Source organism: Moschus berezovskii, chromosome 15, assembly GCF_049115385.1.
Source record: "Moschus berezovskii isolate FMDL1 chromosome 15, NW_MosBer_1.0, whole genome shotgun sequence".
Lineage (NCBI taxonomy): Eukaryota > Metazoa > Chordata > Mammalia > Artiodactyla > Moschidae > Moschus > Moschus berezovskii.
This window is the reverse complement of record NC_142474.1, coordinates 65,099,071-65,121,874: the sequence shown is the minus strand read 5'-3', so window position 1 is coordinate 65,121,874 and position 22,804 is coordinate 65,099,071. Positions and strand designations below refer to the sequence as shown.

At 38.4% G+C, this 22,804-nt stretch overlaps 1 protein-coding gene across 1 annotated transcript in view; it reads right to left on the bottom strand.

Moving 5' to 3' along the window:
• CCDC7 (coiled-coil domain containing 7) overlaps nucleotides 1-22,804 on the bottom strand; it is a 279,639-nt gene that overhangs the window by 32,119 nt on the left and 224,716 nt on the right. The window contains exons 32-34 of the mRNA XM_088844150.1: nucleotides 22,628-22,735; nucleotides 12,406-12,489; nucleotides 4,785-4,868 (exon numbers count right to left, since the gene is read on the bottom strand). Of these exons, the coding sequence (XP_088700276.1) occupies nucleotides 4,785-4,868; nucleotides 12,406-12,489; nucleotides 22,628-22,735 (276 nt within the window). The remainder of the gene's footprint in view (nucleotides 1-4,784; nucleotides 4,869-12,405; nucleotides 12,490-22,627; nucleotides 22,736-22,804) is intronic.

The window sequence follows — 22,804 nt, the reverse complement described above, 5'->3', positions numbered from 1 at the left end:
GATACCGCCTGGAACATCAATAACAAAATGAACAAAAATGAATCAGATTGGTCAGGTAAGTCTTCAATAAATAACACTTAGTGGGAGTAATAAAATTTATAGCCATACAAAATTAGGGATTAGCAGATATATATTTTAGTGACTTTCGTCTTCCTCCAATTAATTAATAAGGAGAATGGAATCATTTGACTCAAGAAAGCAGAGGATCCTCAGACAAGCTGGGAGGCAATCAGAACAGCATTTGATTCCACTGTTGTTCAGTCATTAAGTTGTGTCTGACTCTTTGTGACCCCATGGACTGCAGCATGTCAGGCCTCCCTATCCCTCACTGTCTTTCAGTTTGCCCAAGTTCATGTCCATTGAGTCGGTGATGCTATCCAACCATCTCATCCTCTGCTGCCCTCTTATTTTGCCTTCAATCTTTTCCAGCATCAGGATCTTTTTCAATGAGTTGGCTCTTCACATCAGGTGACCAGAGAATTGGAGCTTCAGCATCAGTCCTTCCAGTGAGTATTCAGGGTTGATTTCCTTCAGGATTTGATATGGTGCATTAACACATATATATGGAATCTAGAAAAATGGTACCGATGAACTTATTTCCAGGGCAGGCATAGAGATGCAAACATAGAGAACAGACTTGTGGACATAGTGGGGGAAGGAGAGGGTGGGGCAAATTGACAGAGCAGCACTGAAATATATAACACTACTATGCAAAATAGATAGCTAGTGGAAAATTGCTGTCTAAAAAGGGAGCTCAGATTGGTACTCTATGACAACCTAGAGGGGTGGGATGGGGATGAAGGGAAGGGAGGCTCAACAGGAAGGGAATATATGTATACTATGGCTGATTCACAGTGCTATATAGGAGAAACCAACGAAACATTGCAAAGCAATTATTCTCCAATTTAAAAAAAGAATAGCATTGGAGGGAAGATTGAGTTTAAGCACTAGGAATTAAAAGGTTTGTACTAGAAAAATCTTTGAAATATCCCAAAGAAAAAGAAATCTGAGAAGGCAAAATGGTTGTCTGAGGAGGTTGTCTTACAAATAGCTGAGAAAAGAAGAGAAGCAAAAAGCAAAGGAGAAAGGGAGAGATATACCCAACTGAATGCAGAGTTCCAAAGAAGAGCAAGGAGAGATAAGAAAGTCTTAAGTAAACAAGGCAAAGAAACAGAGGAAAACAATAGAATGGGAAAGACTAGAGAGCTCTTCAAGAAAATTAGAGATGCGCAGGGAACATTTCATTCAAAGATGGGCACAATAAAGGACAGAAATGGTAAGGACCTAAGAAATAAAAGAGATTAAGAAGAGGTGGCAAGAATACACAGATACTCTACAAAAAAGGTCTGAATGACCCATATAACCATGATGGTGTGGTCACTCAGCTAGAGCCAGACAACCTAGAATGTGAAGTCAAGTGGGCCTTAGGAAGCATTACTACAAAGAAAGCTATATGAAGTGATGGAATTTCAGCTTAGTTATTGAAAATCTTAAAATGAGGTCATTAAAGTGCTGCACTCAATATGCCAGCAAATTTGGAAAACTCATCAGTAGCCACAAGACTGGAAAAGGTCAGTTTTCATTCCAATTCCAAGGAAAGGCAATGCCAAGGAATGTTCAAACTACCATACAACTGCTCTCGTTTTACATGCTGGCAAGATAATGCTCAAAATCCTTCAAGCTAGGCTTCAACAGTACGTGAACCAAGAACCTCCAGATGTACAAGCTGGATTTTAAAAAGGCAGAGGAACCAGAGATCAAATTGCCATCCTAGATCATAGCAAAAGCAAGACAATTCCAGAAAACCATTTATTTCTGTTTCCTTGACCATGCTAAACCCTTTGACTATATGGATCAGAACAAACTGTGGAAAATTCTTAAAGAGGTGGGAATACGAGATCATCTTACCTGCCTCCTGAGAAACCTGTATGCAGGTCAAGAAGCAACACTTAGAACTGGACACGGAACAACAGACTAGTTCAAAGCTGGGAAAGGGGTGTGTAAAGGCTGTATGTTGTCACCCTATTTATTTAACTTATATGCGGAGTATATCATTCAAAATGTCAGTCTGGCAGAATCACAAACTGGAATCAAGACTGCTGGGAGAAATATCAACAACCTCAGATATGCAGATGATACTACTCTTATGGCAGAAAGTGAAGAAGAACTTAAGAGCCTCTTGATGAAAGTGAAAGAGGAGAGTGAAAAAGCTGGCTTAAAACTGAACATTCAAAAACTAAGATCATGGCATGTGGTCCTATCATTTCATGGAAAATAATCCCAGGGATGGGGGAGCCTGGTGGGCTGCCGTCTATGGGGTCGCACAGAGTCAGACACGACTGAAGCGACTTAGCAGCAGCAGCAGCAGCAGATGGGGAAAAGACAGAAACAGTGACTTCAAAATCACTGCAGATAATGACTGCAGCCATGAAATTAAGACACTTGCTCCTTGGAAGAAAAGTGATGACAAACTTAAACAGTGTATTAAAAAGCAGAGGTACCATTGTGCTGTCAAAGATCCATATAGTCAAAGCTGTGGTTTTTCCAGTAGTCATGTATGGATGTGAGAGTTGGACCATAAAGAAGGCTGAGCATTGAAGAACTGATGCTTTCAAACTGTGTTGCTGGAGACTCTTGAGAGTCCCTTGGACAGCAAGGAGATCGAACCAATCTTAAAGGAAATCTGTCCTGAATATTGATTGAAAGTACTGATGCTGAAGCTGAAGCTCCAATACTTTGGCCACCTGATGCGAAGAGAAGACTCACTGGAAAAGACCCTGATGCTGGGAAAGACTGAAGGCAGGAGGAGAAGGGGACAGCAGAAGATGAGATGATTCGATTCCATCACTGACTCAGTGTGCAAACTCAGTGAGTCTGAGCAAACTCCAGGAGATGGTGAAGTTCAGGGAAGCCTGGCATGCTATAGCTCATGCAGTTGCAAAGACTCGGACGTGGCTTAGTGACTGAACAACAGTGTATATAACTTTCCATATTTTTGTAGACTGTTCTATACAACTGTCTTTTAAGTCAATTAATAGAAGAACAGAAAATACGCTTTCATATTGTCTTTTGAAGCATGGAATTCTTTTTTTAAACTTTAACCCATTTCCTTCTTTTTTTTGACATGAACTTATTCATGTGGTAGCCATAAAGTACATTGAAAACATGTATTTTGTTTCACAAAGAAGGAGAAAAAATGAAAAAAATATGGTTGTTTATGGAAAGCTGCCCAGGAGGAGAAAGACGATGGAACAAAAGAGGATGCCATCCAAGAGTCTTGCTCTTTAGACTATAGTTTAGGTTACTATATAAATACGGTTTATACCTTGGCCATCAGGGCCAGTCTAATTACTTGAGTAATAGGAAAAGGAGTACGTCAAGGCTGTATATTGTCACCTTGCTTATTTAACTTATATGCAGAGTACATCATGAGGAACGCTGGGCTGGAAGAAGCACAAGCTGGAATCAAGATTGCTAGGAGAGATATCAATAACCTCAGATATGCAGATGACACCACCCTTATGGCAGAAAGTGAAGAGGAACTCAAAAGCCTCTTGATGAAAGTGAAAAAGGAGAGTGAAAAGGTTGGCTTGAAGCTCAACATTCAGAAAACAAAGATCATGGCATCTGGTCCCATGACTTCATGGGAAATAGATGGGGAAACAGTGGAAGCAGTGTCAGACTTTATTTTTTCGGGCTCCAAAATCACTGCAGATGCTGATTGCAGCCAGGAAATTAAAAGACGCTTACTCCTTGGAAGGAAAGTTATGACCAACCTAGATAGCATATTAAAAAGCAGAGACATTACTTTGCCAACAAAGGTCCGTCTAGTCAAGGCTATGGTTTTTCCTGTGGTCATGTATGGATGTGAGAGTTGGACTGTGAAGAAAGCTGATTGCTGAAGAATTGATGCTTTTGAACTGTGGTGCTGGAGAAGACTCTTGAGAGTCCCTTGGACTGCAAGGAGATCCAACCAGTCCATTCTAGAGGAGATCAATCCTGGGTGTTCATTGGAAGGACTGATGCTAAAACTGAAACTCCAATACTTTGGCCACCTCATGCGACAAGTTGACTCACTGGAAAAGACTCTGATGCTGGGAGGGATTGGGGGCGGGAGGAGACGGGGACGACAGAGAATGAGATGGCTGGATGGCATCACCAGCTCGATGGACATGAGTTTGAGTGAACTCCGGGAGTTGGTGATGGACAGGGAGGCCTGGCGTGCTGTGATTCATGGGGTCGCAAAGAGTCGGACACGACTGAGTGACTGAACTGAACTGAACTGAATTACTTGAGTGCTTAGAACTTCAGAGCACTGTTTTTGTTTCAAGTTTGTTTTCTGTTTCCCAAGTGAGATGACATATTGTTTCTTATTATTAAAGTAACATATGGTTAACTTTTAAAATTCCACATATGAGTGAAATCACATGGCATTTGTCTTTCTCTGTTTGGCTTATTTCACTGTATCACTGAATTTTTTATCGATCACTTTTGAGTTGAATAAATTCTAAAATTAACAATATGCAGCTAATTCCCTGCTGACAGTAACTGCTGCTGCTGCTGCTGCTGCTGCTAAGTCACTTCAGTCGTGTCCGACTCTGTGCGACCCCATAGACGGAAGCCCACCAGGCTCCCCCGTCCCTATAGGAGGGAATTGATGACACTTTTTAATCCTGTAATAATAGCATATAGGTACTATAGTAACTAAAGATGCAAAGTTAAATAAACTTCAGAGAAGTTATTAATAAAAACAACAGGAAACAGACTCAAAATATTGTTCTTACCAATATGGTTCTTAGGTTGTGTCTTGAATTCACTCTTCAAAAAACGTCTCCCAATAATATCTGGGAATAGTTCTGTATCAGTTGCTACAGAAATAAACAGTTTCAAGATACATTTGTAAGCTAAACATTAACATGTGTATGTTTGTGTATGTCTGTGGAATATGTGTGTATTCTTATTAGATATTTTTATTATAGGAGAAGAATTATAATGAAATGCCTGGACTGCACATGTAATACCTTAAGAATTGGAAGTCTTATAAGCCTCATTATATTGAGGCTCAGAGATGTTCAGTGATTTTACCAAGGCCATATAGCTAGTAACAACAAACAAAACTGATCCATAGACTGATGCCTCATAGTTCCTTAACTAGGAACTTTTACATAAAATATAAAGTCTTTCACAAATTTAAGTCACCCTAGAGACTTCATTTTTCACTTTTACTTAATAAATATAAACTTCTTGTGTATATTAGAAAACATTCATATAGCAGGGATGTACCTGGTGAGGTGGGATATAACACTTTCATTTTTACATTTGGCAGTACATTCAACTTCTTTCTTCTTAGTTTCCAACTTTCAAATTTCATTTAGAGCATTTAGTTATAAATTTACCATTAATAAATAAGTATGAAATAACTAACAATTCTGTTATTAAATAGCAGGACATTTTTAAGTGAATGGATATAAAAGAAAGCACTTTTTGCTGTGTTTAAGTTTATTATCCTAAACTGACAAGGACCTCTATTAATAAGCAACACTGAAGCAAAAATTATTTGAAAGAACATAACCAAAAATACTCTGAAGTAAAACATAAAACAAATTTAACTGCTTGGTTTAAACAATTTCACTTTTACACCACCAGTTTTTCCCCACTTAAAAGTTGGAGTAAATAAGTTTTGATTCATTTTTAACATTCCTTTTTTTGGAAATAAAAGTGAGAATGTAATAAAATTGAGGAATCAAAAGCCAATAAATTTCAGAAATCTTCCTTAAATATTAAACTTCAGTGAAAACACATTTCTATGCTTTTATCTGAGGGTTCAGTTACTTTGCAAGTCTAGTTTTCAGCATCAGTTCTGCAGAAAGTCCATGACCATAGGATTTCCTGCAACAAAGAGAAATGTATCTAACTCTGTTCCACCAGGACTAAAGCAGTGTCAGTGAATTGTAAACTCTGCTAGAGAACTCCACTTAGTAGAGATACGAATTTACATGCCAACTTAATTATGTAGGGGAAATTGGTAACCAATGAAATAATTGTTATATTCCTTATCTCATGAACTGGCTTTTTTTTATTTTCCCATTTTAAGCTAGCAATGAAAGTGAACAGAAGAGCAGTTGGAAACACTGAAACCAAGCATATTTTAAAGTCATTAGAACACAGGATTATATGGATTACCTTACAAATACTTAAAAACTAATAACATGCAGCTAATTTTCCACTGATAGTAAATACTAGAGTTTAATTATTAGAGGGAATTCATAAGCATTTTTCCTTGTTAATAACAAAATATAGTTACTGTTGTCATTCATGGTTCATAGTTAATTAAATCCCAGAAAAGACATAAACCATAAGTGTTACTTGAAAAACATTTGTTCTTATCAGTGTGATTCTTTGTGTCATTGACCAGTTATTTTTTCTCTTCTAACTGTATCTGTCATGCATTCTACATCAGTCTCTATAGATATAAAACAAATTTCAAAACACTTTCTAAGGTAACCACTAACATACATGTATGTCTATCATTGTATCTATGGGTAGTACTAATTAGTATTTGTTATCACAGAAGAGAAATTATATGTCTGCATTGCACGGTCATAAAACATTATAATTTGAAGGGCTCTTAGCAATCATATAAGCCTCATGATATAAGGGCTAAGAGATATTTTTGAGATTTGATTGAGAACACATACCAAGAAAATACGAAAGTGAGCACAAGCTGAGGCCCATAATTCCTTAACCAGTGCTTTTTCTACATGATGCCGTGTCTCACACAAACCTTAATCATCTTGGGGAGTTCAAGTTAACGATATAACTGCCAAGTTTACACTAAAAGGACACTCATCCTTTAAGTATATACCTATGAGTGGAACATGGCATTTTCCCCCTGCCCACTGGTCAAGTTACAAACCATGGTAACAGAAAGTTACTACCAGGCAGAAATTCTTTGACTCTCTTAAGAGTGCTTTATGCCATTTTTAAGGTTAGTAAGTCCAGTAGACATTAATGATGCCGAAGAATAACACGATACTCTGTGCTCTAAGAAAAACTGCCTATCAGGTCGTCTTACAATGTATACCTTTTTGCTGGGGAGGGGCAAGTGGGTAATCTGCAGCAGTACCAGCACTGGGACTGCATCCCACTCCCTTTGAGTTTTTATGTGATTTGAAGATTTGGCAGGATTTAGTAACTACAAACTAGGTCAAAGGAGAGGAAACTGCATGAAAGTTATTAACAAAAATTCATATTGAAAAAGTGGTAAGTAGGACTGATGACTTGGGTCAAATAATGTGTCCAATGTTTTGTGAATGGAAGGTGGTTCCAAAGAACACATACCAAAAGTTGGAAACCTATCCTAAACCTGACACCGTAAGGGGGATCTTACTATTAATACTTTGTTGTGATGGCTGAGAGCAGGAGAAAGTATTAAAGATCCTACAGAGGAGATATAACTGAGGCTTTCTGTTTTTTCTCCACCTGGTATAGGTAAGAATAACAAGTACAGTTGATGCCTATATAAGCAAGGAAGCATTAAGAAGAGCATCTAATAGAATTAAGGACGAGGGATAAAAGGGTATGTGCTAGAGGAATCTGTAACCTAGTAAGAAGCACGATTTTCCTCCTTCACAATAGTTTCTCACTGCTTAATTTATTTTATACACCTACTTTTCCTGAAGTTCTTAGTACGTGATTCACACTTTGTTTCTTTGCCTGTCTCAAATTTTCGGGGATAAATACTGGGCATTCTAGATAATAAAAGAAATCTAGATACCGAGTTCCCCTCCTCTTTGGAGGCTTGTTGTTGCTGTTTGTCTCATTATTTGTTTAGTGACTTGGCTGGAATATGTGAAAGTGTGAAAGTGTTAGTCACTCAGTCGTGTCTGACTCTTCGTGACCCCGTGGACTCTAGCCCACCAGGTTCCTGTGTCCATAAGATTTCCTAGACAAGAATACTGGTGGGTAGCCATTCCCTTCTCCAGGGGATCTTTCCAACCCAGGGATCAAACCTGGGTTTTCTGCATTGCAGGCAGATTCTTTACCATCTGAGCTACCAGGGAAGCATATGTCCTGTTGTTGAGAAGTCTCCTTCTCTAAAGCATGAAGCTTCTAATGTTGCTCCTCCAGGAGCCCAGATGGGCAAAGAGTTACCTTTGATGACAGCTGCTTTTCCTTGTGAGTATCTCTTTCCTTTCCTTTTCTGTCAAGCTCTCTGCTTCCCATAATATCACACCAAAGATCAAGGAGCAGTGTGTCAAATACCATTAAACCAAGACAAGAGCAGCAGTGTAAACTATGAGCTACACAACAAGACGAAAGATCTCTATTTCACCAGAGTTACTGAAACTGTGCCTGGTATTTTAATTACTTAGAGGGAATTAGTAAGCAATGAAATCTCCATTTTAGTTCCATTGATAAAACTAGCTTTTCTGCTTATGCAAATACAAAGCAGCTATCTTTCTAGCCTGAAAAAGAAAGTGAATAGTAATAACATTTCAAATGCTTCTGGCAAGCATATTCCAAACTTACCATAGCTTTGAATTTCTAAGGATAAGTTTTAAGTGAATGAGTTCTAAAACTTATACTATGTAGCTAATTTTCTACTGTTAGTAACTGCTGGAATTCCACTAATAACAGGAGGGAATTGATGAAAACATTTTAGCCTGTAATAATAGCATATAGGTACTATACTCATTTAGATACAAATTTAAACTCCAGAGAAGATAAATAAAGCAGAGATAGACTTGAAATACTCTTGTTCTCACCAAGATGACTCTTGGATTGTGTCTTGATTTCACCCTTTAGAATATTTCTTCCAGTAGCTTCTGCATAGCGCTCTGTATGAGTATAAACAGTTTCAAAACATTTTTGTAAGGTATATATTATCATGTGTTTCTCTGTGCACGTAGTACTCCTTTAATTATTGTTTTAATATTGTAGAACAGAATTAAAATGAAATGTCTGGATTGCAGTATCAAAGGACCTTAGAATTGGAAGGGCTATAAGCAATCACATAAGCCTATTATACTGAGACTTTCTGCCTGCAATGCAGGAGATCCAGGTTTGATCCCTGGGTTGGGAAGATACCCTGGAGAAATGAATGGCAACCCATTCCAGTATTCTTGCCTGGGTAATTCCATGGATGGAGAAGCCTACTGGGCTACAGTCCATAGGGTCGCAAACAACTGGACATGACCGAGTGACTAACACACAGAGAAATAATGATTTGACCAAGGCCACATATCTAAGCTAACAACAAAGCTGATCCATAAACTGATACTTCATAGTTCTTTAACCAGAGCTTTTTCCATAAAATATAAACTTTTTGCAGACAAAAGTCATCCTAGAGAGTTTATCTTAATAAAGAATGTGCATATTAAGAACTCAATCACATGGTAAGTATATACCTGGTGATGTAGAACATAATATTTTTCCCCAGGGTCAAGTTGCAAATGATAGGCATCATAGTCACAGGAAGTTACTGTGAGGCAGAAATTCTTTGACTTGTCCAGGAATATTTTAATTCTTTTTTAAAAGGTTATATAGCTAAGTCAAGTAAGCACCAGTGATGGGAAAGAAAAACAATAATTTGTGGACAGAGATAAAATACTCTCCCAGGTTCTCTTAGCACATAGACCTTTTCCTCCTCTGAGGAGGAAATGGGTCATTTGCAGGAATGTGAGCATTGGTACTGCATCCCTTTCCATTTGAGTCTGTACATGGTTTTTACTTTTTGCTGGATTCAGAAATGATGATCTATGTTCAGTATCAGAAAAAAAAATTATTTAAAAGAATTTTATATTGCAAAAGGAATAATCAGAATTGGTGACTCTGGGTCACTTGTTAGATAAAGTCTTGGGTGGGCAAAATTTGGTTCTAATATAGCATGTAAGTGAAGCTTGAACTTGTTACATCCAGAACTTATACATTATAAGTCTTGCTTTGGAGAACTGGCTGAGCCCATGAATATTTCAAGTGTGCACTATTACTGAGGCAGCACAAATTTATCACCGCTGCAATCTAAACAGAGGTGAAGACCATGAGACATCATTACTAAAACTGAAGACATGCTGGATTGGGCAGAACAAGTTTTAGTAATTAAGTTACAGCATTTGTGAAAGTAATGTGTACTATACCAACACAGAACTGGAGAACACTAGCAGACATACTTTAGCTCTCTTCTCTGGTCTTTCTCCAAAGATAAAATTAGAAGAACTGATTCATTTGATTCGAGAAAGCAAAGGATCCTTAGGTAAGCAGGGAGGCAATAAATGATACAGAGTAGAGAAACATAATCTATTAAGAGCCACAATTTTCTTCCTTCAAAATGTTCTCCTGTTGCTTTTAAGTTTTTTTTTTATTTTAAATCCTACTCTGCTAGGAGTTTGTTAAACTATTATTTTTTAATGTAACATGATCCATTTTAAATGTTCATTCTATGCTTATTAGTATATTCATAGAGCTGTGTAACAATCACAGTCAATTTTATAGTCTACTTTAGATTTATACTAAACAGATGAAATTCCAGGAAGATTTAGAAATTTTTTCATATTCTACATATATAGTTCTCTTTATACCATAATTCTTACTATCTTTTCCCAGTTTTATATCTGAAGCATGTAAAAATGAATTAATTTATTAAAATTGTTTTTAAATTATTTACATAATTTTGTGCTCTACCAAGAGAAGACAAAGTATGTATGTATAGCGTTTATTATTTTAACCATTTTATTTATAATATTTTTTTTGTCATTATTTAAAATGACATTTTCTGCTCTTTAATCCCTCTGCTGCCCATGCTATATTTCCATACTTTAAATTTGCTCATTCTTTCTTCTGATAGTGTAAAAATACTGAACATCTCTATTGATTTTTTAAAATTTCAATTATACTTTCAGCTCCAATTTCTATGTGTTCCTTTTCAAAATGATATATTTCTCCTTGTGTATATTCCCTATTTGATAAAGAACTGTCATGAGATCTCCCTTCTCTTCTTAATAATACTTACATTTAGTTCTTTGAACATATATATCATAACTTCTTTTATGTTTTGTTCTTTAAGTGCAATAGCTTGGATCCTCACAAGCAGTTTTGGTTGTATGCCTTTTTCCTTGTTATATGTCACATTTTACTGTTTTATTTTTGCATGACCTATAATTTTATGCTGAAAACTGAGTATTTTGGATATGCAATATAGCATCTCTGAATACTGACTTCCTTTTTCAAGGCATGGTATCATTATTTTCTTGTTTATATTCTAAGCTATCTGGCTGAAACATTTTACTGAAGTATTCCTTTGCAGTTTGAAGGCACAACTACTGCTTCTTAAGGGAAAAATTCTTGGATATAGTGGTTTTAGCATTACTGTTTTTTTTACATCTCTGTTATATGGTCTGTCTCTTTTGATTTATCAGTCAGTTCATTCAGTCACTCAGTCGTGTCCGACTCCTTGCGACGCCATGGACTGCAGCACACTAGGTCTCCCTGTCCATCACCAGCTCCCAGAGCTTGCTCAAACTTATGTCCATCGAGTCGGTGATGCCATCCATCTCATCCTCTGTCATCCCCTTCTCCTCCTGCCTTCAATCTTTCCCAGCATCAGGGTCTTTTCCAGTGAGTCAGTTCTTCGCATCAGGTGGCCAAAGTATTGGAGTTTCAGCTTCAGCATCAATTCTTCCCCCAAAATCAAAGGGCAGTGTGTCTATCACTTTTACAAGAGTAAAGACTGTAGCATAATCTCTGAACTACGTAACACAACTAATGACTCTATTACAGATGAGAAGGCTAATATGCCTGATAGTTCCATCAAATAGAGAGAAATGGTAACCAATGAATTAACTCTGTGTTAAATTCACCTTGTTACTATCACATTCATCAGGAAGACTTTCTCCTTTTCTAAGCTAGAAAGAGAGATTAGAATAGAATTAAATACACTTGAAGTGAAGTGGCTCAGTTGTGTCTGACTCTGCAATCCCATGGACTGTAGCCTACCAGGCTCCTCTGTCCATGGAACCTTCTAGGCAGGAATACTGGAGTGGGTTGCCATTTTCTTCTCCAGGGAATCTTCCCAACCCAGGGATTGAACCCGGGTCTCCTGCATTGCAGGCAGACGCTTTACTGTCTGAGCTACCAGGGAAGCAAGGATGCATCAGGTATATTCCAAGTTCATTATAGCATTTCATTTTATGGTTTAATTTTTAAATGGATCCTTTCTAAAAATCATATCTAGCTAACTTTTATATTTCTAGTAAATACCATAGTACAACTAATTATGAGGCTATTCATGAAGATTTTACCTATATAATAATAGCATACATGTACTCTTATCATTAAAAATTCATACTCAAACTCCAGAAAAGGTAAAGAAACCATAAAGATCAGACTTGGAAAGATTAGACTTACCAGGGGGATTCTTTGCTCGGGTCTTATTTTCCACTATCTGTATACGTCTTCCAACAGTATCTTTCAAGTGTTCTAGATCAATTTCTATGGAAATAAACAGACCAAAACACTTTGTAAAGTAACCCTAACATATGAGTGTTTCTCTTTGTCTGTATGTATGTGTGTTCACGTGTGGTACTATCTTAATTAGCCTAGTTATTAATAAATATGCATTATAACGGAATATCTTGGTTGCAGAATCATTAAACCTTAGAATGAGAATGGCTGTTAGCAATCATTAAGTCTCCATATATTGAGACTTAGAGACATTAACAATTTGATCAAGACTATGTATCCAGATAATGAAAAACCTGATGCACAACCTTATGCCTTTAACCAGTCCTTTTTCCATACAGTGCTATCTCTTAAACTAAATTAAAATATCCTGGAGAGATTATGACAATAATCAACTGTTAAGTTTAAATTAATATCAAAATCATACTATAGGGATATATACCAGTGATGTGGAACACAACATTTTTTTCCTCAGGCTATGTTGCAAACTAGGGTCTCCATGGAAATTTACCATGGGGCAGAAATTCTTGGACTTTCCAGGAATATTTTAATGCCCCTCTTATGAGAGTCCCTTGGACTGCAAGGAGATCCAACCAGTCCATTCTAGAGGAGATCAATCCTGGGTGTTCATTGGAAGGACTGATGCTAAAGCTGAAACTCCAATACTTTGGCCACCTCATGTGACGAGTTGACTCACTGGAAAAGACTCTGATGCTGGGAGGGATTGGGGGTGGGAGGAGAAGGGGACGACAGAGAATGAGATGGCTGGATGGCATCACCAGCTCGATGGACATGAGTTTGAGTGAACTCCGGGAGTTGGTGATGGACAGGGAGGCCTGGCGTGCTGTGATTCATGGGGTCGCAAAGAGTCGGACATGACTGAGCGACTGAACTGAACTGAACTGAATGTTACTTAAGTGTAAACAAAGTAGGCATCAGTGATGTAAAAGAATATCAGAATATGTTGTAGACTGAAAAAACGTGCTCTCCTAGGTCCCTTTAGCATGTAGACCTGGTAGCCTGGAGGAAGAAATGGTTAAACTTGTAGAAGTACCTGGATTGAGACTGGGTCTCTTTTCATTTGCGTTTTATGCCATTTGAAATTTTTGCTTGATTTAAACTGCAACTAGTTCCAATTATGAGAAAAATACGTTAACATTATTAAAGGAGAGTTTATATTGAAAGGAATAATTAGGAATGATCAACTACTGGATTTAAAATACTGTAGCTAATTAGTTTCTAGCAGAGTGTGTACCTGAAGTTAGAAACCTGTTATGACTAAGATGCCCAGATGGAAGTCTCTCTTTGGAGAAATGTATGAGCCAGTAAGTATTAAAAAGGTTGTGCTATTTGTGTAGAGGTGGTTACCTGCTGCAGCACCATTGCCAAAATGAAAAAAAACAGTGTGTATGGTTAGGCAGAACAAGTTTTCAATAATTAACAACATTTTGTGAAAGTAGTAAGATGTATAGCAAAATGAAACTGGGGAGTATTAGCAGATACATTTTAGGTTCTCTGGTTCTCTCTCCAAATGGTATATGTAACAAGGACTTGCTTATTTGCAGGAAGATTAGGTTAAGTACTATCAATGCTAGAGAAATGTATAACCTAGAAAAGTCAGAGTTTTCTCTTTTATTATATCCTCCCACTTTTCAAATCTTTTATTTATTCTATTCTTCTTGACATTCATTGAGTTAGTTTTTAAAAATATATAACATATTATACAATTTGCCCATTTAAAGTGTTCATTTCAATGTTTTAAAAAATATATTCAGAGTTATATGACCATCACCACAATTAATTTTAGAAGAGACTAGACAGTGTTCTTACCAAAAAATGATAATTATATGACACGGTGGAAGTGTTAGCTAACACTGGGGTGGTCATCATATTGCAATGTACAAATGTATCAACATATAAATGTTAAACAAACAATGTTATAGATCAATTTTTCACAATAAAAAAAGTATACCTCAGAATTATGCTAAGTAAATTCTAGTAATTACAGTGAGGTATAGAAATGCTACCCTTATATAGCATTATTCCCTCCTCTATATTTTTGCACCATTGTTATATATATTATAAATATAATAACCTATAACCTATAGTCATTGCCTTGTTAAAATTATGATTATTTTTTATGTATATGTTTTAATAGTATCTTTTATAATTACAGAATTACTTTAACCCAGTCTCTTTTTTATGGGGTTCAGATTACTGTCTGAGGTCACTTGCTTTCATCCTGAAGAACTTTCTTTTGTACTTTTCATAAAGTGAATCTGCCAGCAATGAATTTTCACAGTTTTTTATGTTTTAAAATCTCTTTACTTCACTTTTATTTTTCGAGAGGTAATTTGGCTGGATAAAAATTTGGGGTTGATCCCTTTTTTTCTTTTGCATTTTGGTCATCCTATTGCATTTTTGTTCTCCATAGTTTCGGATGAAAAGTCAGCCATCAATCTTATTGGAGTTCCCCATAGAGTAGAAATGCCAGTTTTCCAGAGTGTGTATACTAATTTATACTACTACCAGCAGTTTCTGAAAGTTCTAGTTGTTCTACAATATTATCATGACTTGATTCTGTCATTCTTTGATTTAAACTCAGTGATGGAGGGAGCACAGGAAGATGGCGGAGCAATAGGACAGGGTGACCACTTTCTCCCCCACAAAATCAGCAAAAGAACATTTGAACGCTGAGTAAATCCCACAAAACAACTTCTGAATACCAGCAGAGGACATCAGGCACCCAGAAAAGCAGTCCATAGTCTTTGAAAGGAGGTAGGAAATAGTATGAAAGATAAAAAGAGAGACAAAAGAAGGAGGGACAGAGCTCCATCCGGGAAGGGAGGCTTAAAAAAAAAAAAAAGAGAAGTTTCCAAACACCTGGAAACACTGGCAAGTGGAACCTCAGAGGGCCACATAACTGGGAGACAAAAGACATAAATAAATAAAACCCACAGAGTAAGTGCGCAGAGGAAACTCTCAGTGGAGAAGTGGCGCAGACACCCGCACTCCCCACTAGCAGGCGGGGGCTGGGCAGGGAGGTGCAGGCAGCGGGTGCTAAGAGGGAGAACCAGGCTTGAACGCCCCAGGGCAAACTGAGGGCGCGAACTTAAGATAGCTAAGCAGATGCTGCAGCTAAAAGGCGAAAAGGCTGCGAAAAGCCTCAACCTAAGACTCTGCCAGCCCCGCTCACAGAACAAAGCACTGAGCAGAGGGACCTGGCAGCGGGTGGCCCATCCAACAGCCCCTGTCGACACAGGCAGGGAGGGCAGCCAGCGCCGGAAGGGGCAGCGGAAGGGGCAGCTACCGCCCCAGAGAGGCTTCCCACACCAAGCTGCAGGCAGGCTTCCTTGCTAACCAAGACTTCTTGGATTCGGGCAGTTGATATCCGTCTGAGAAAGTGCGCTGGTTGTACACCCAGAAAATCGAGCGGCAGGGACCAGGAAGGCGATAAGTTGCAGCGACCGTGCTCGCCAAACGCCTGGTCACCTGAGCTGCCAGGACCGGGGAAGGCACAAAACGCAGGCCCAGACAAGTCTGTGCCTTTGTGGAGTACCCAAGGACCTGAACCTGAGCCGCTCAGACCTGGGAAGTGCATGCAACCCAGCGCCGGCCGCGGACAGCTCCCGGCAGAGCAACCTAGAGCCTAAGCAGCATAAACAGGGAAAGCACACACGCCTCGAGCAGGAGCATCCCCAGAGTAGCCAAGACACTGCGAGCACTCCCCACAGATGCCAGGGATATTTGTAAGCTGTGTTCCTCCCTCCCCACAGCAGGACTGAACAGGTGAGCCAGGAAAAAAAAAAAGTGTCCACCACCGCATCCTGGTGTCAGGACAGGTATTAGACACTGAGGAGACCAGAATACAGAAGAGCTTTTTCAACAGAAGGAACTGCCTTGGAAGTAATAGAGGGAGAAGCCTTGAGCCTCCTGCAAGAATAAGACTGAAAACCAGAGGCAGAGGCTTAAGTCCAAATCCTGAGAACACCAGAGATCTCCTGTTCCAGAGAACATTAATTGATAGGTACTCATCAAATGCCTCCATACATACACTGAAACCAGGCACTACCGAAGGGTCAACAAGTTTCAGTGAAAGACATACTATGCAAACTATCCAGAAACACAGGAGAATAGCACTGAACTTTTTGGAATGGCATCAGTTGGGCAGTCATCTAGTTGGAAAAGAAGTGTGCTTTTGAACTGAAAATTTAAAACCAGACTCTGTTAAATTACAGATTGTGGAGACCTGGGTTCGATCCCTGGGTTGGGAAGATCCCCTGGAGAAGGAAATGGCAACCCACTCCAATATTCTTGCCTGGAGAATCCCATGGATGGAGGAGCCTGGTGGGCTACAGTCCATGGGGTCACAAAGAGTCGGACACGACTGAGCGACTTCACGTCACTTCACTTCACTTCAATATACAGGCTGCCCAAAGCCACTCCAAACCCACTGACATCTCAAACTCATTACTGGACACTTCATTGCACTCCAGAGAGAAGAAATCCAGCTCCACCCACCAGAACATCGGCACAAGCTTCCCCAAACAGGGAACCTTGACAAGTCACCCATCCAACCCCACACACAACGAGGTAACTACTTGATAAAGAGAACTCCACAAACTGCCAGAAGAGGGAAAGGCCACCCCAAACACAGCAATATAAACAAGACGAAGAGGCAGAGAAATACCCAGCAAGTAAAGGAACAGGATAAATGCCCACCAACACAAACAAAAGAGGAAGATATAGGGAACCTACCCGATAAAGAATTTCGAATTTTAATTGTGAAAATGATTCAAAATCTGGAAAGCAAAATGGAGTTACAGATAAATAAACTGGAGAAAAGGATTGAGAAGATGCAAGAAATGTTTAATAAGGAATTAGAGGAAATAAAAAAAGAGTCAATATATAATGAATAATGCAATAGATGAGATCAGAAACACTCTCGAGGGAACAAGCAGTAGAATAACGGAGGCAGAAGACAGGATAAGTGAGCTGCTGCTGCTGCTGCTAAGTCACTTCAGTTGTATCCAACTCTGTGTGACCCCATAGACGGAAGCCCACCAGGCTCCCCCATCCCTGGGATTCTCCAGGCAAGAACACTGGAGTGGGTTGCCATTTCCTTCTACAGTGTGTGAAAGTGAAAAGTGAAAGTGAAGTCGCTCAGTTGTCTCTGATCCTTAGCGACACCACGGACTGCAGTGAGCTAGAAGATAGAATTGCAGAAATAAATGAAACAGAAACGGAAAGAGAAAAACAAATTAAAAGAAATGAGGACAATATTAGAGACATATGGGACAATATTAAACGCCCCAACATTTGAATCATAGGAGTTCCAGAAGAAGAAGACAAAAAGAAAGACCATGAGAGAATACTTGAGGAGATAATAGTTGAAATTTTCCCTAAAATAGGGAAGGAAATGATCACCCAAGTCCAAGAAACACAGAGAGTACCTAACAGGATAAACCCAAGGTGAAATACTCCAAGGCACATATTAATCAAATTAACAAAGATCAAACACAAAGAACAAATATTAAAAGCAGCAAGGGAAAATAAAAAAATAACACACAAGGGGATCCCCATAAGGATAACAGCTGATCTTTCAACAGAAACTCTTCAGGCCAGGAGGGAATGGCAAGACATACTTAAAGTGATGAAAGAAAATAACCTACAGCCCAGATTACTGTACCCAGCAAGGATCTCATTCAAATATGAAGGAGAAATCAAAAGCTTTACAGACAAGCAAAAGCTGAGAGAATTCAGCATCACTAAACCAGCTCTCCAACAAATACTAAAGGATCTTCTCTAGACAGGAAACACAGAAAGGGTATATAAACTCGAACCCAAAGAAATAAAGAAAATGGCAACGGGATCATACTTATCAATAATCACCTTAAACGTAAATGGGTTGAAGGCCCCAACCAAAAGACAAAGTCTGTCTGAATGGACACAAAAACAAGACCCTCATATATGTTGTTTACAAGAGACCCACCTCAAAACGAGGGACACATACAGACTGAAAGTGAAGGGCTGGAGAAAGATATCCCATGCAAATAGAGATGAAAAGAAAGCAGGAGTAACAATACTCATATCAGATAAAATAGACTTTAAAACAAAGGCTGTGAAAAGAGACAAAGAAGGAAACTACATAATGATCAAAGGATCAATCCAAGAAGAAGATATAACAATTATAAATATTTATGCACCCAACATAGGAGCACCGCAATATGTAAGACAATTACTAACAAGTATGAAAGGGGAAATTAACAATAACACAATAATAGTGGGAGACTTTAATACCCCACTCACAACTATGGATAGATCAACTAAACAGAAAATTAACAAGGAAACACAAACTTTAAATGATACAATAGACCAGTTAGACCTAATAGATCTCTATAGGACATTTCACCCCAAAACAATGAATTTCACCTTTTTCTCAAGCACACACGGAACCTTTTCCAGGATAGATCACATCCTGGGCCATAAATCTAGCCTTGGTAAATTCAAAAAAATTGAAATCATTCCAAGCATCTTTTCTGACCACAATGCAGTAAGATTAGATCTCAATTACAGGAGAAAAACTATTAAAAATGCCAACATATGGAGGCTGAACAACACGCTGCTGAATAATGAACAAATCATAGAAGAAATCAAAAGAGAAATCAAAATATGCATAGAAATGAATGAAAATGAAAACACAACAACCCAAAACCTCTGGGACACTGTAAAAGCAGTGCTAAGGGGGAAGTTCATAGTAATACAGGCACACCTCAAGAAACAAGAAAAAAGTCAACTAAATAACCTAACTCTACATCTAAAGAAACTAGAAAAGGAAGAAATGAAGAACCCCAGGGTTAGTAGAAGGAAAGAAATCGTAAAAATTAGGGCAGAGATAAATGCAAAAGAAACAAAAGAGACCATAGCAAAAATCAACAAAGCCAAAAGCTGGTTCTTTGAGAAGGTAAATAAAATTGACAAACCACTAGCCAGACTCATCACGAAACAAAGGGAGAAGAACCAAATCAATAAAATTAGAAATGAAAATGGAGAGATCACAACTGACAACACAGAAATACAAAGGATTATTAGAGAATACTATCAGCAATTCAGTTCAGTTCAGTTCAGTCACTCAGTCGTGTCCGACTCTTTGTGACCCCATGAATCACTGCACGCCAGGCCTCCCTGTCCATCACCAACTCCCGGAGTTCACTCAAACTCATGTCCATCGAGTTGGTGATGCCATCCAGCCATCTCATTCTCTGTCGTCCCCTTCTCCTCCCACCCCCAATCCCTCCCAGCATCAGAGTCTTTTCCAGTGAGTCAACTCGTCACATGAGGTGGCCAAAGTATTGGAGTTTCAGCTTTAGCATCAGTCCTTCCAATGAACACCCAGGATTGATCTCCTCTAGAATGGATTGGTTGGATCTCCTTGCAGTCCAAGGGACTCTCAAGAGTCTTCTCCAATACCACAGTTCAAAAGCATCAATTCTTCAGTGATCAGCTTTCTTCACAGTCCAACTCTCACATCCATACATGACCACGGGAAAAACCATAACCTTGACTAGACGGACCCTGGTTGGCAAAGTAATGTCTCTGCTTTTTAATATGCTATCTCGGCTGGTCATAACTTTCCTTCCAAGGAGTAAGCATCTTTTAATTTCCTGGCTGCAGTCAGCATCCGCAGTGATTTTGGAGCCCAAAAAAATAAAGTCTGACAATGTTTCCACTGTTTCCCCATCTATTTCCCATGAAGTCATGGGACCAGATGCCATGATCTTTGTTTTCTGAATGTTGAGCTTCAAGCCAACCTTTTCACTCTCCTCTTTCACTTTCCTCAAGAGGCTTTTTAGTTCCTCTTCACTTTCTGCCATAAAGGTGATGTCATCTGCATATCTGAGGTTATTGATATCTCTCCCAGCAATCTTGATTCCAGCTTGTGCTTCTTCCAGCCCAGCGTTCCTCATGATGTACTCTGCATATAAGTTAAATAAGCAGGGTGACAATATACAACCTTGACGTACTCCTTTTCCTATTTTGAACCAGTCTGTTGTTCCATATACAGTTCTGACTGTTGCTTCCTGACCTCCATACAGTTTCCTCAAGAGGCAGGTCAGGTGGTCTGGTATTCCCATGTTTTTCAGAATTTTCCACAGTTTATTGGTTTCCACACAGTCAAAGGCTTTGGCATAGTCAATAAAGCAGAAATAGATGTTTTTCTGGAACTCTGTTGCTTTCTCCATGATCCAGCGGATGTTGGCAATTTGATCTCTGGTGCCTCTGCCTTTTCTAAAACCTGCTTGAACATCTGGTAGTTCACGGTTCACAAATTGCTGAAGCCTGGCTTGGAGAATTTTGAGCATGACTTTACTAGCGTGTGAGATGAGTGCAATTGTGCGGTAGTTTGAGCATTCTTTGGCATTGCCTTTCTTTGGGATTGGAATGAAGACTGACCTTTTCCAGTCCTGTGGCCACTGCTGAGTTTTCCAAATTTACTGGCATATTGAGGGCAGCACTTTCACAGCATCATCTTTTTGGATTTGAAATAGCTCAACTGGAATTCCATCACCTCCACTAGCTTTGTTCGTAGTGATGCTTTCTAAGGCCCACTTGCATTTTCTACAGAGCAGATCTAATGGTAATCTTGTTAACCTTAAAAACCCTATTCTTGTTGTTGGTTTTGTGCTGGGCACTCCTTCATATTTCTACAAAATTTTCTGACCATTTTGAAGATTACTTTTTCTTAATTGGGGAATCCTCTTGGTTACTGTAAATATATTATTGTTGCCCAAAGTTCTGACAAAGTTAGTTCTAATGGTTTTCTGCTTTTCTCCCTTCTCACCCTTTTTCATTGTTTCTGTCAGGGATTAAAAGCTTGGAGCTTCCTAGTCTGTCATTTTGCTGACATCTGCCTTAAAATGGTTGTTCAGAAGCTGCCAATGTTACACTTAATATTATCTTATTAGACATTAGTTAAGTACTTAGTCACTTGGCCACACAATCTTTAGCATAGGTTTTGTTTTTGGCTGTGCCACACAACTTATTGGATCTCAGTTTTCTGACCAGGGGCTGAACCTGGCCTGTGACAGTTAAAGTCCAGAATCCTAACCACTAGGTCACCAGGGACTTTCCTAGCATAGGTTTTTTAACTATTAGACATTTGCCAACTTTGTGATACAAAGGTCACAAAGTAGACATATTGCCTATCTAGTGATAGTTCTATTTTTTCATTGTCTTGTTATCACAACAGATGATATAAGTAACAAAAACTGTGCTTTCTAAAGAACTGATCATATAGCACCTAGTTTATATCATGAAAATTCACAATGTAGGGAAAAACCTTTCTTTTTTTCATGAGCAGGTAAACTCTTAAGTATTACTTAATTAATGTTTGTTTGGTGAAGTAATAAGCCTATGACAAATTCTTTTAAAGATACATATGTGAAACGAATTGCCAGTCCAGGTTCGATGCATGATTCAGGATGCTTGGGGCTGGTGCACTGGGATGAATCAGAGGGATGGGTTGGGGAGGGAGGTGGGAGCGGGGGTTCAAGATGGGGAACACATGTACACCTGGGGCAGATTCATGTCAATGTATGCAAAACCAATAAAATAATGTAATTAGCCTCCAATTAAAATAAATAAATTAAAAAATATATACATATTAATTGATATATAGACTGTTTAATAAAATAATAAAATTATTACAGCTTTCCCTCGGTATCCACAGAGGAGGGTTCTTCAGAATCCTCTGTGGATACCAAATCCTGAAGATGCTCAAGTCTCTTGAATAAAACGGTGCAATATTTTCCTGTAACCTATGAACACTATCCTATATACTTTAAATCATCTCTAGATTACTTATAGTACCTAATACAATGAAAATGTTATATAAATAGTTGTAAATGCTATCTAAATCATTGCCAGTGTGTAAACCATTGTTTTCTGGAACTTTCTGAAAAATTTTCTTCTGAATATTTCTGATCTGTGGTCAGCTGAATCTGTAGATGTGAAACCCATGGATACAGAGGGCTGACTGCTTATTAAACTGAGAAAGGTTACCTTATGTTTGAATTTCTTATTTTAATAACTGTGCAATACAGTGGAAATGCTTTAACTCTTAGACTGTGTTCTCTATTGTACTCAAACATTATAAATCTCTACTTACCTATTACTTTGTTTAAATCTAATTGAAATATTAAGTCGTCAATTGATGGATTCATTTCTGGAAGATTCTCTGCTATATCTGGATGTTCTGTAGTTGTTTCCCTTTTAACTGTAAGAATAATAGATTGCCAGTTTAGTTGATGAATAACTAATATTTTGTGAGGGTAAAATTATACTA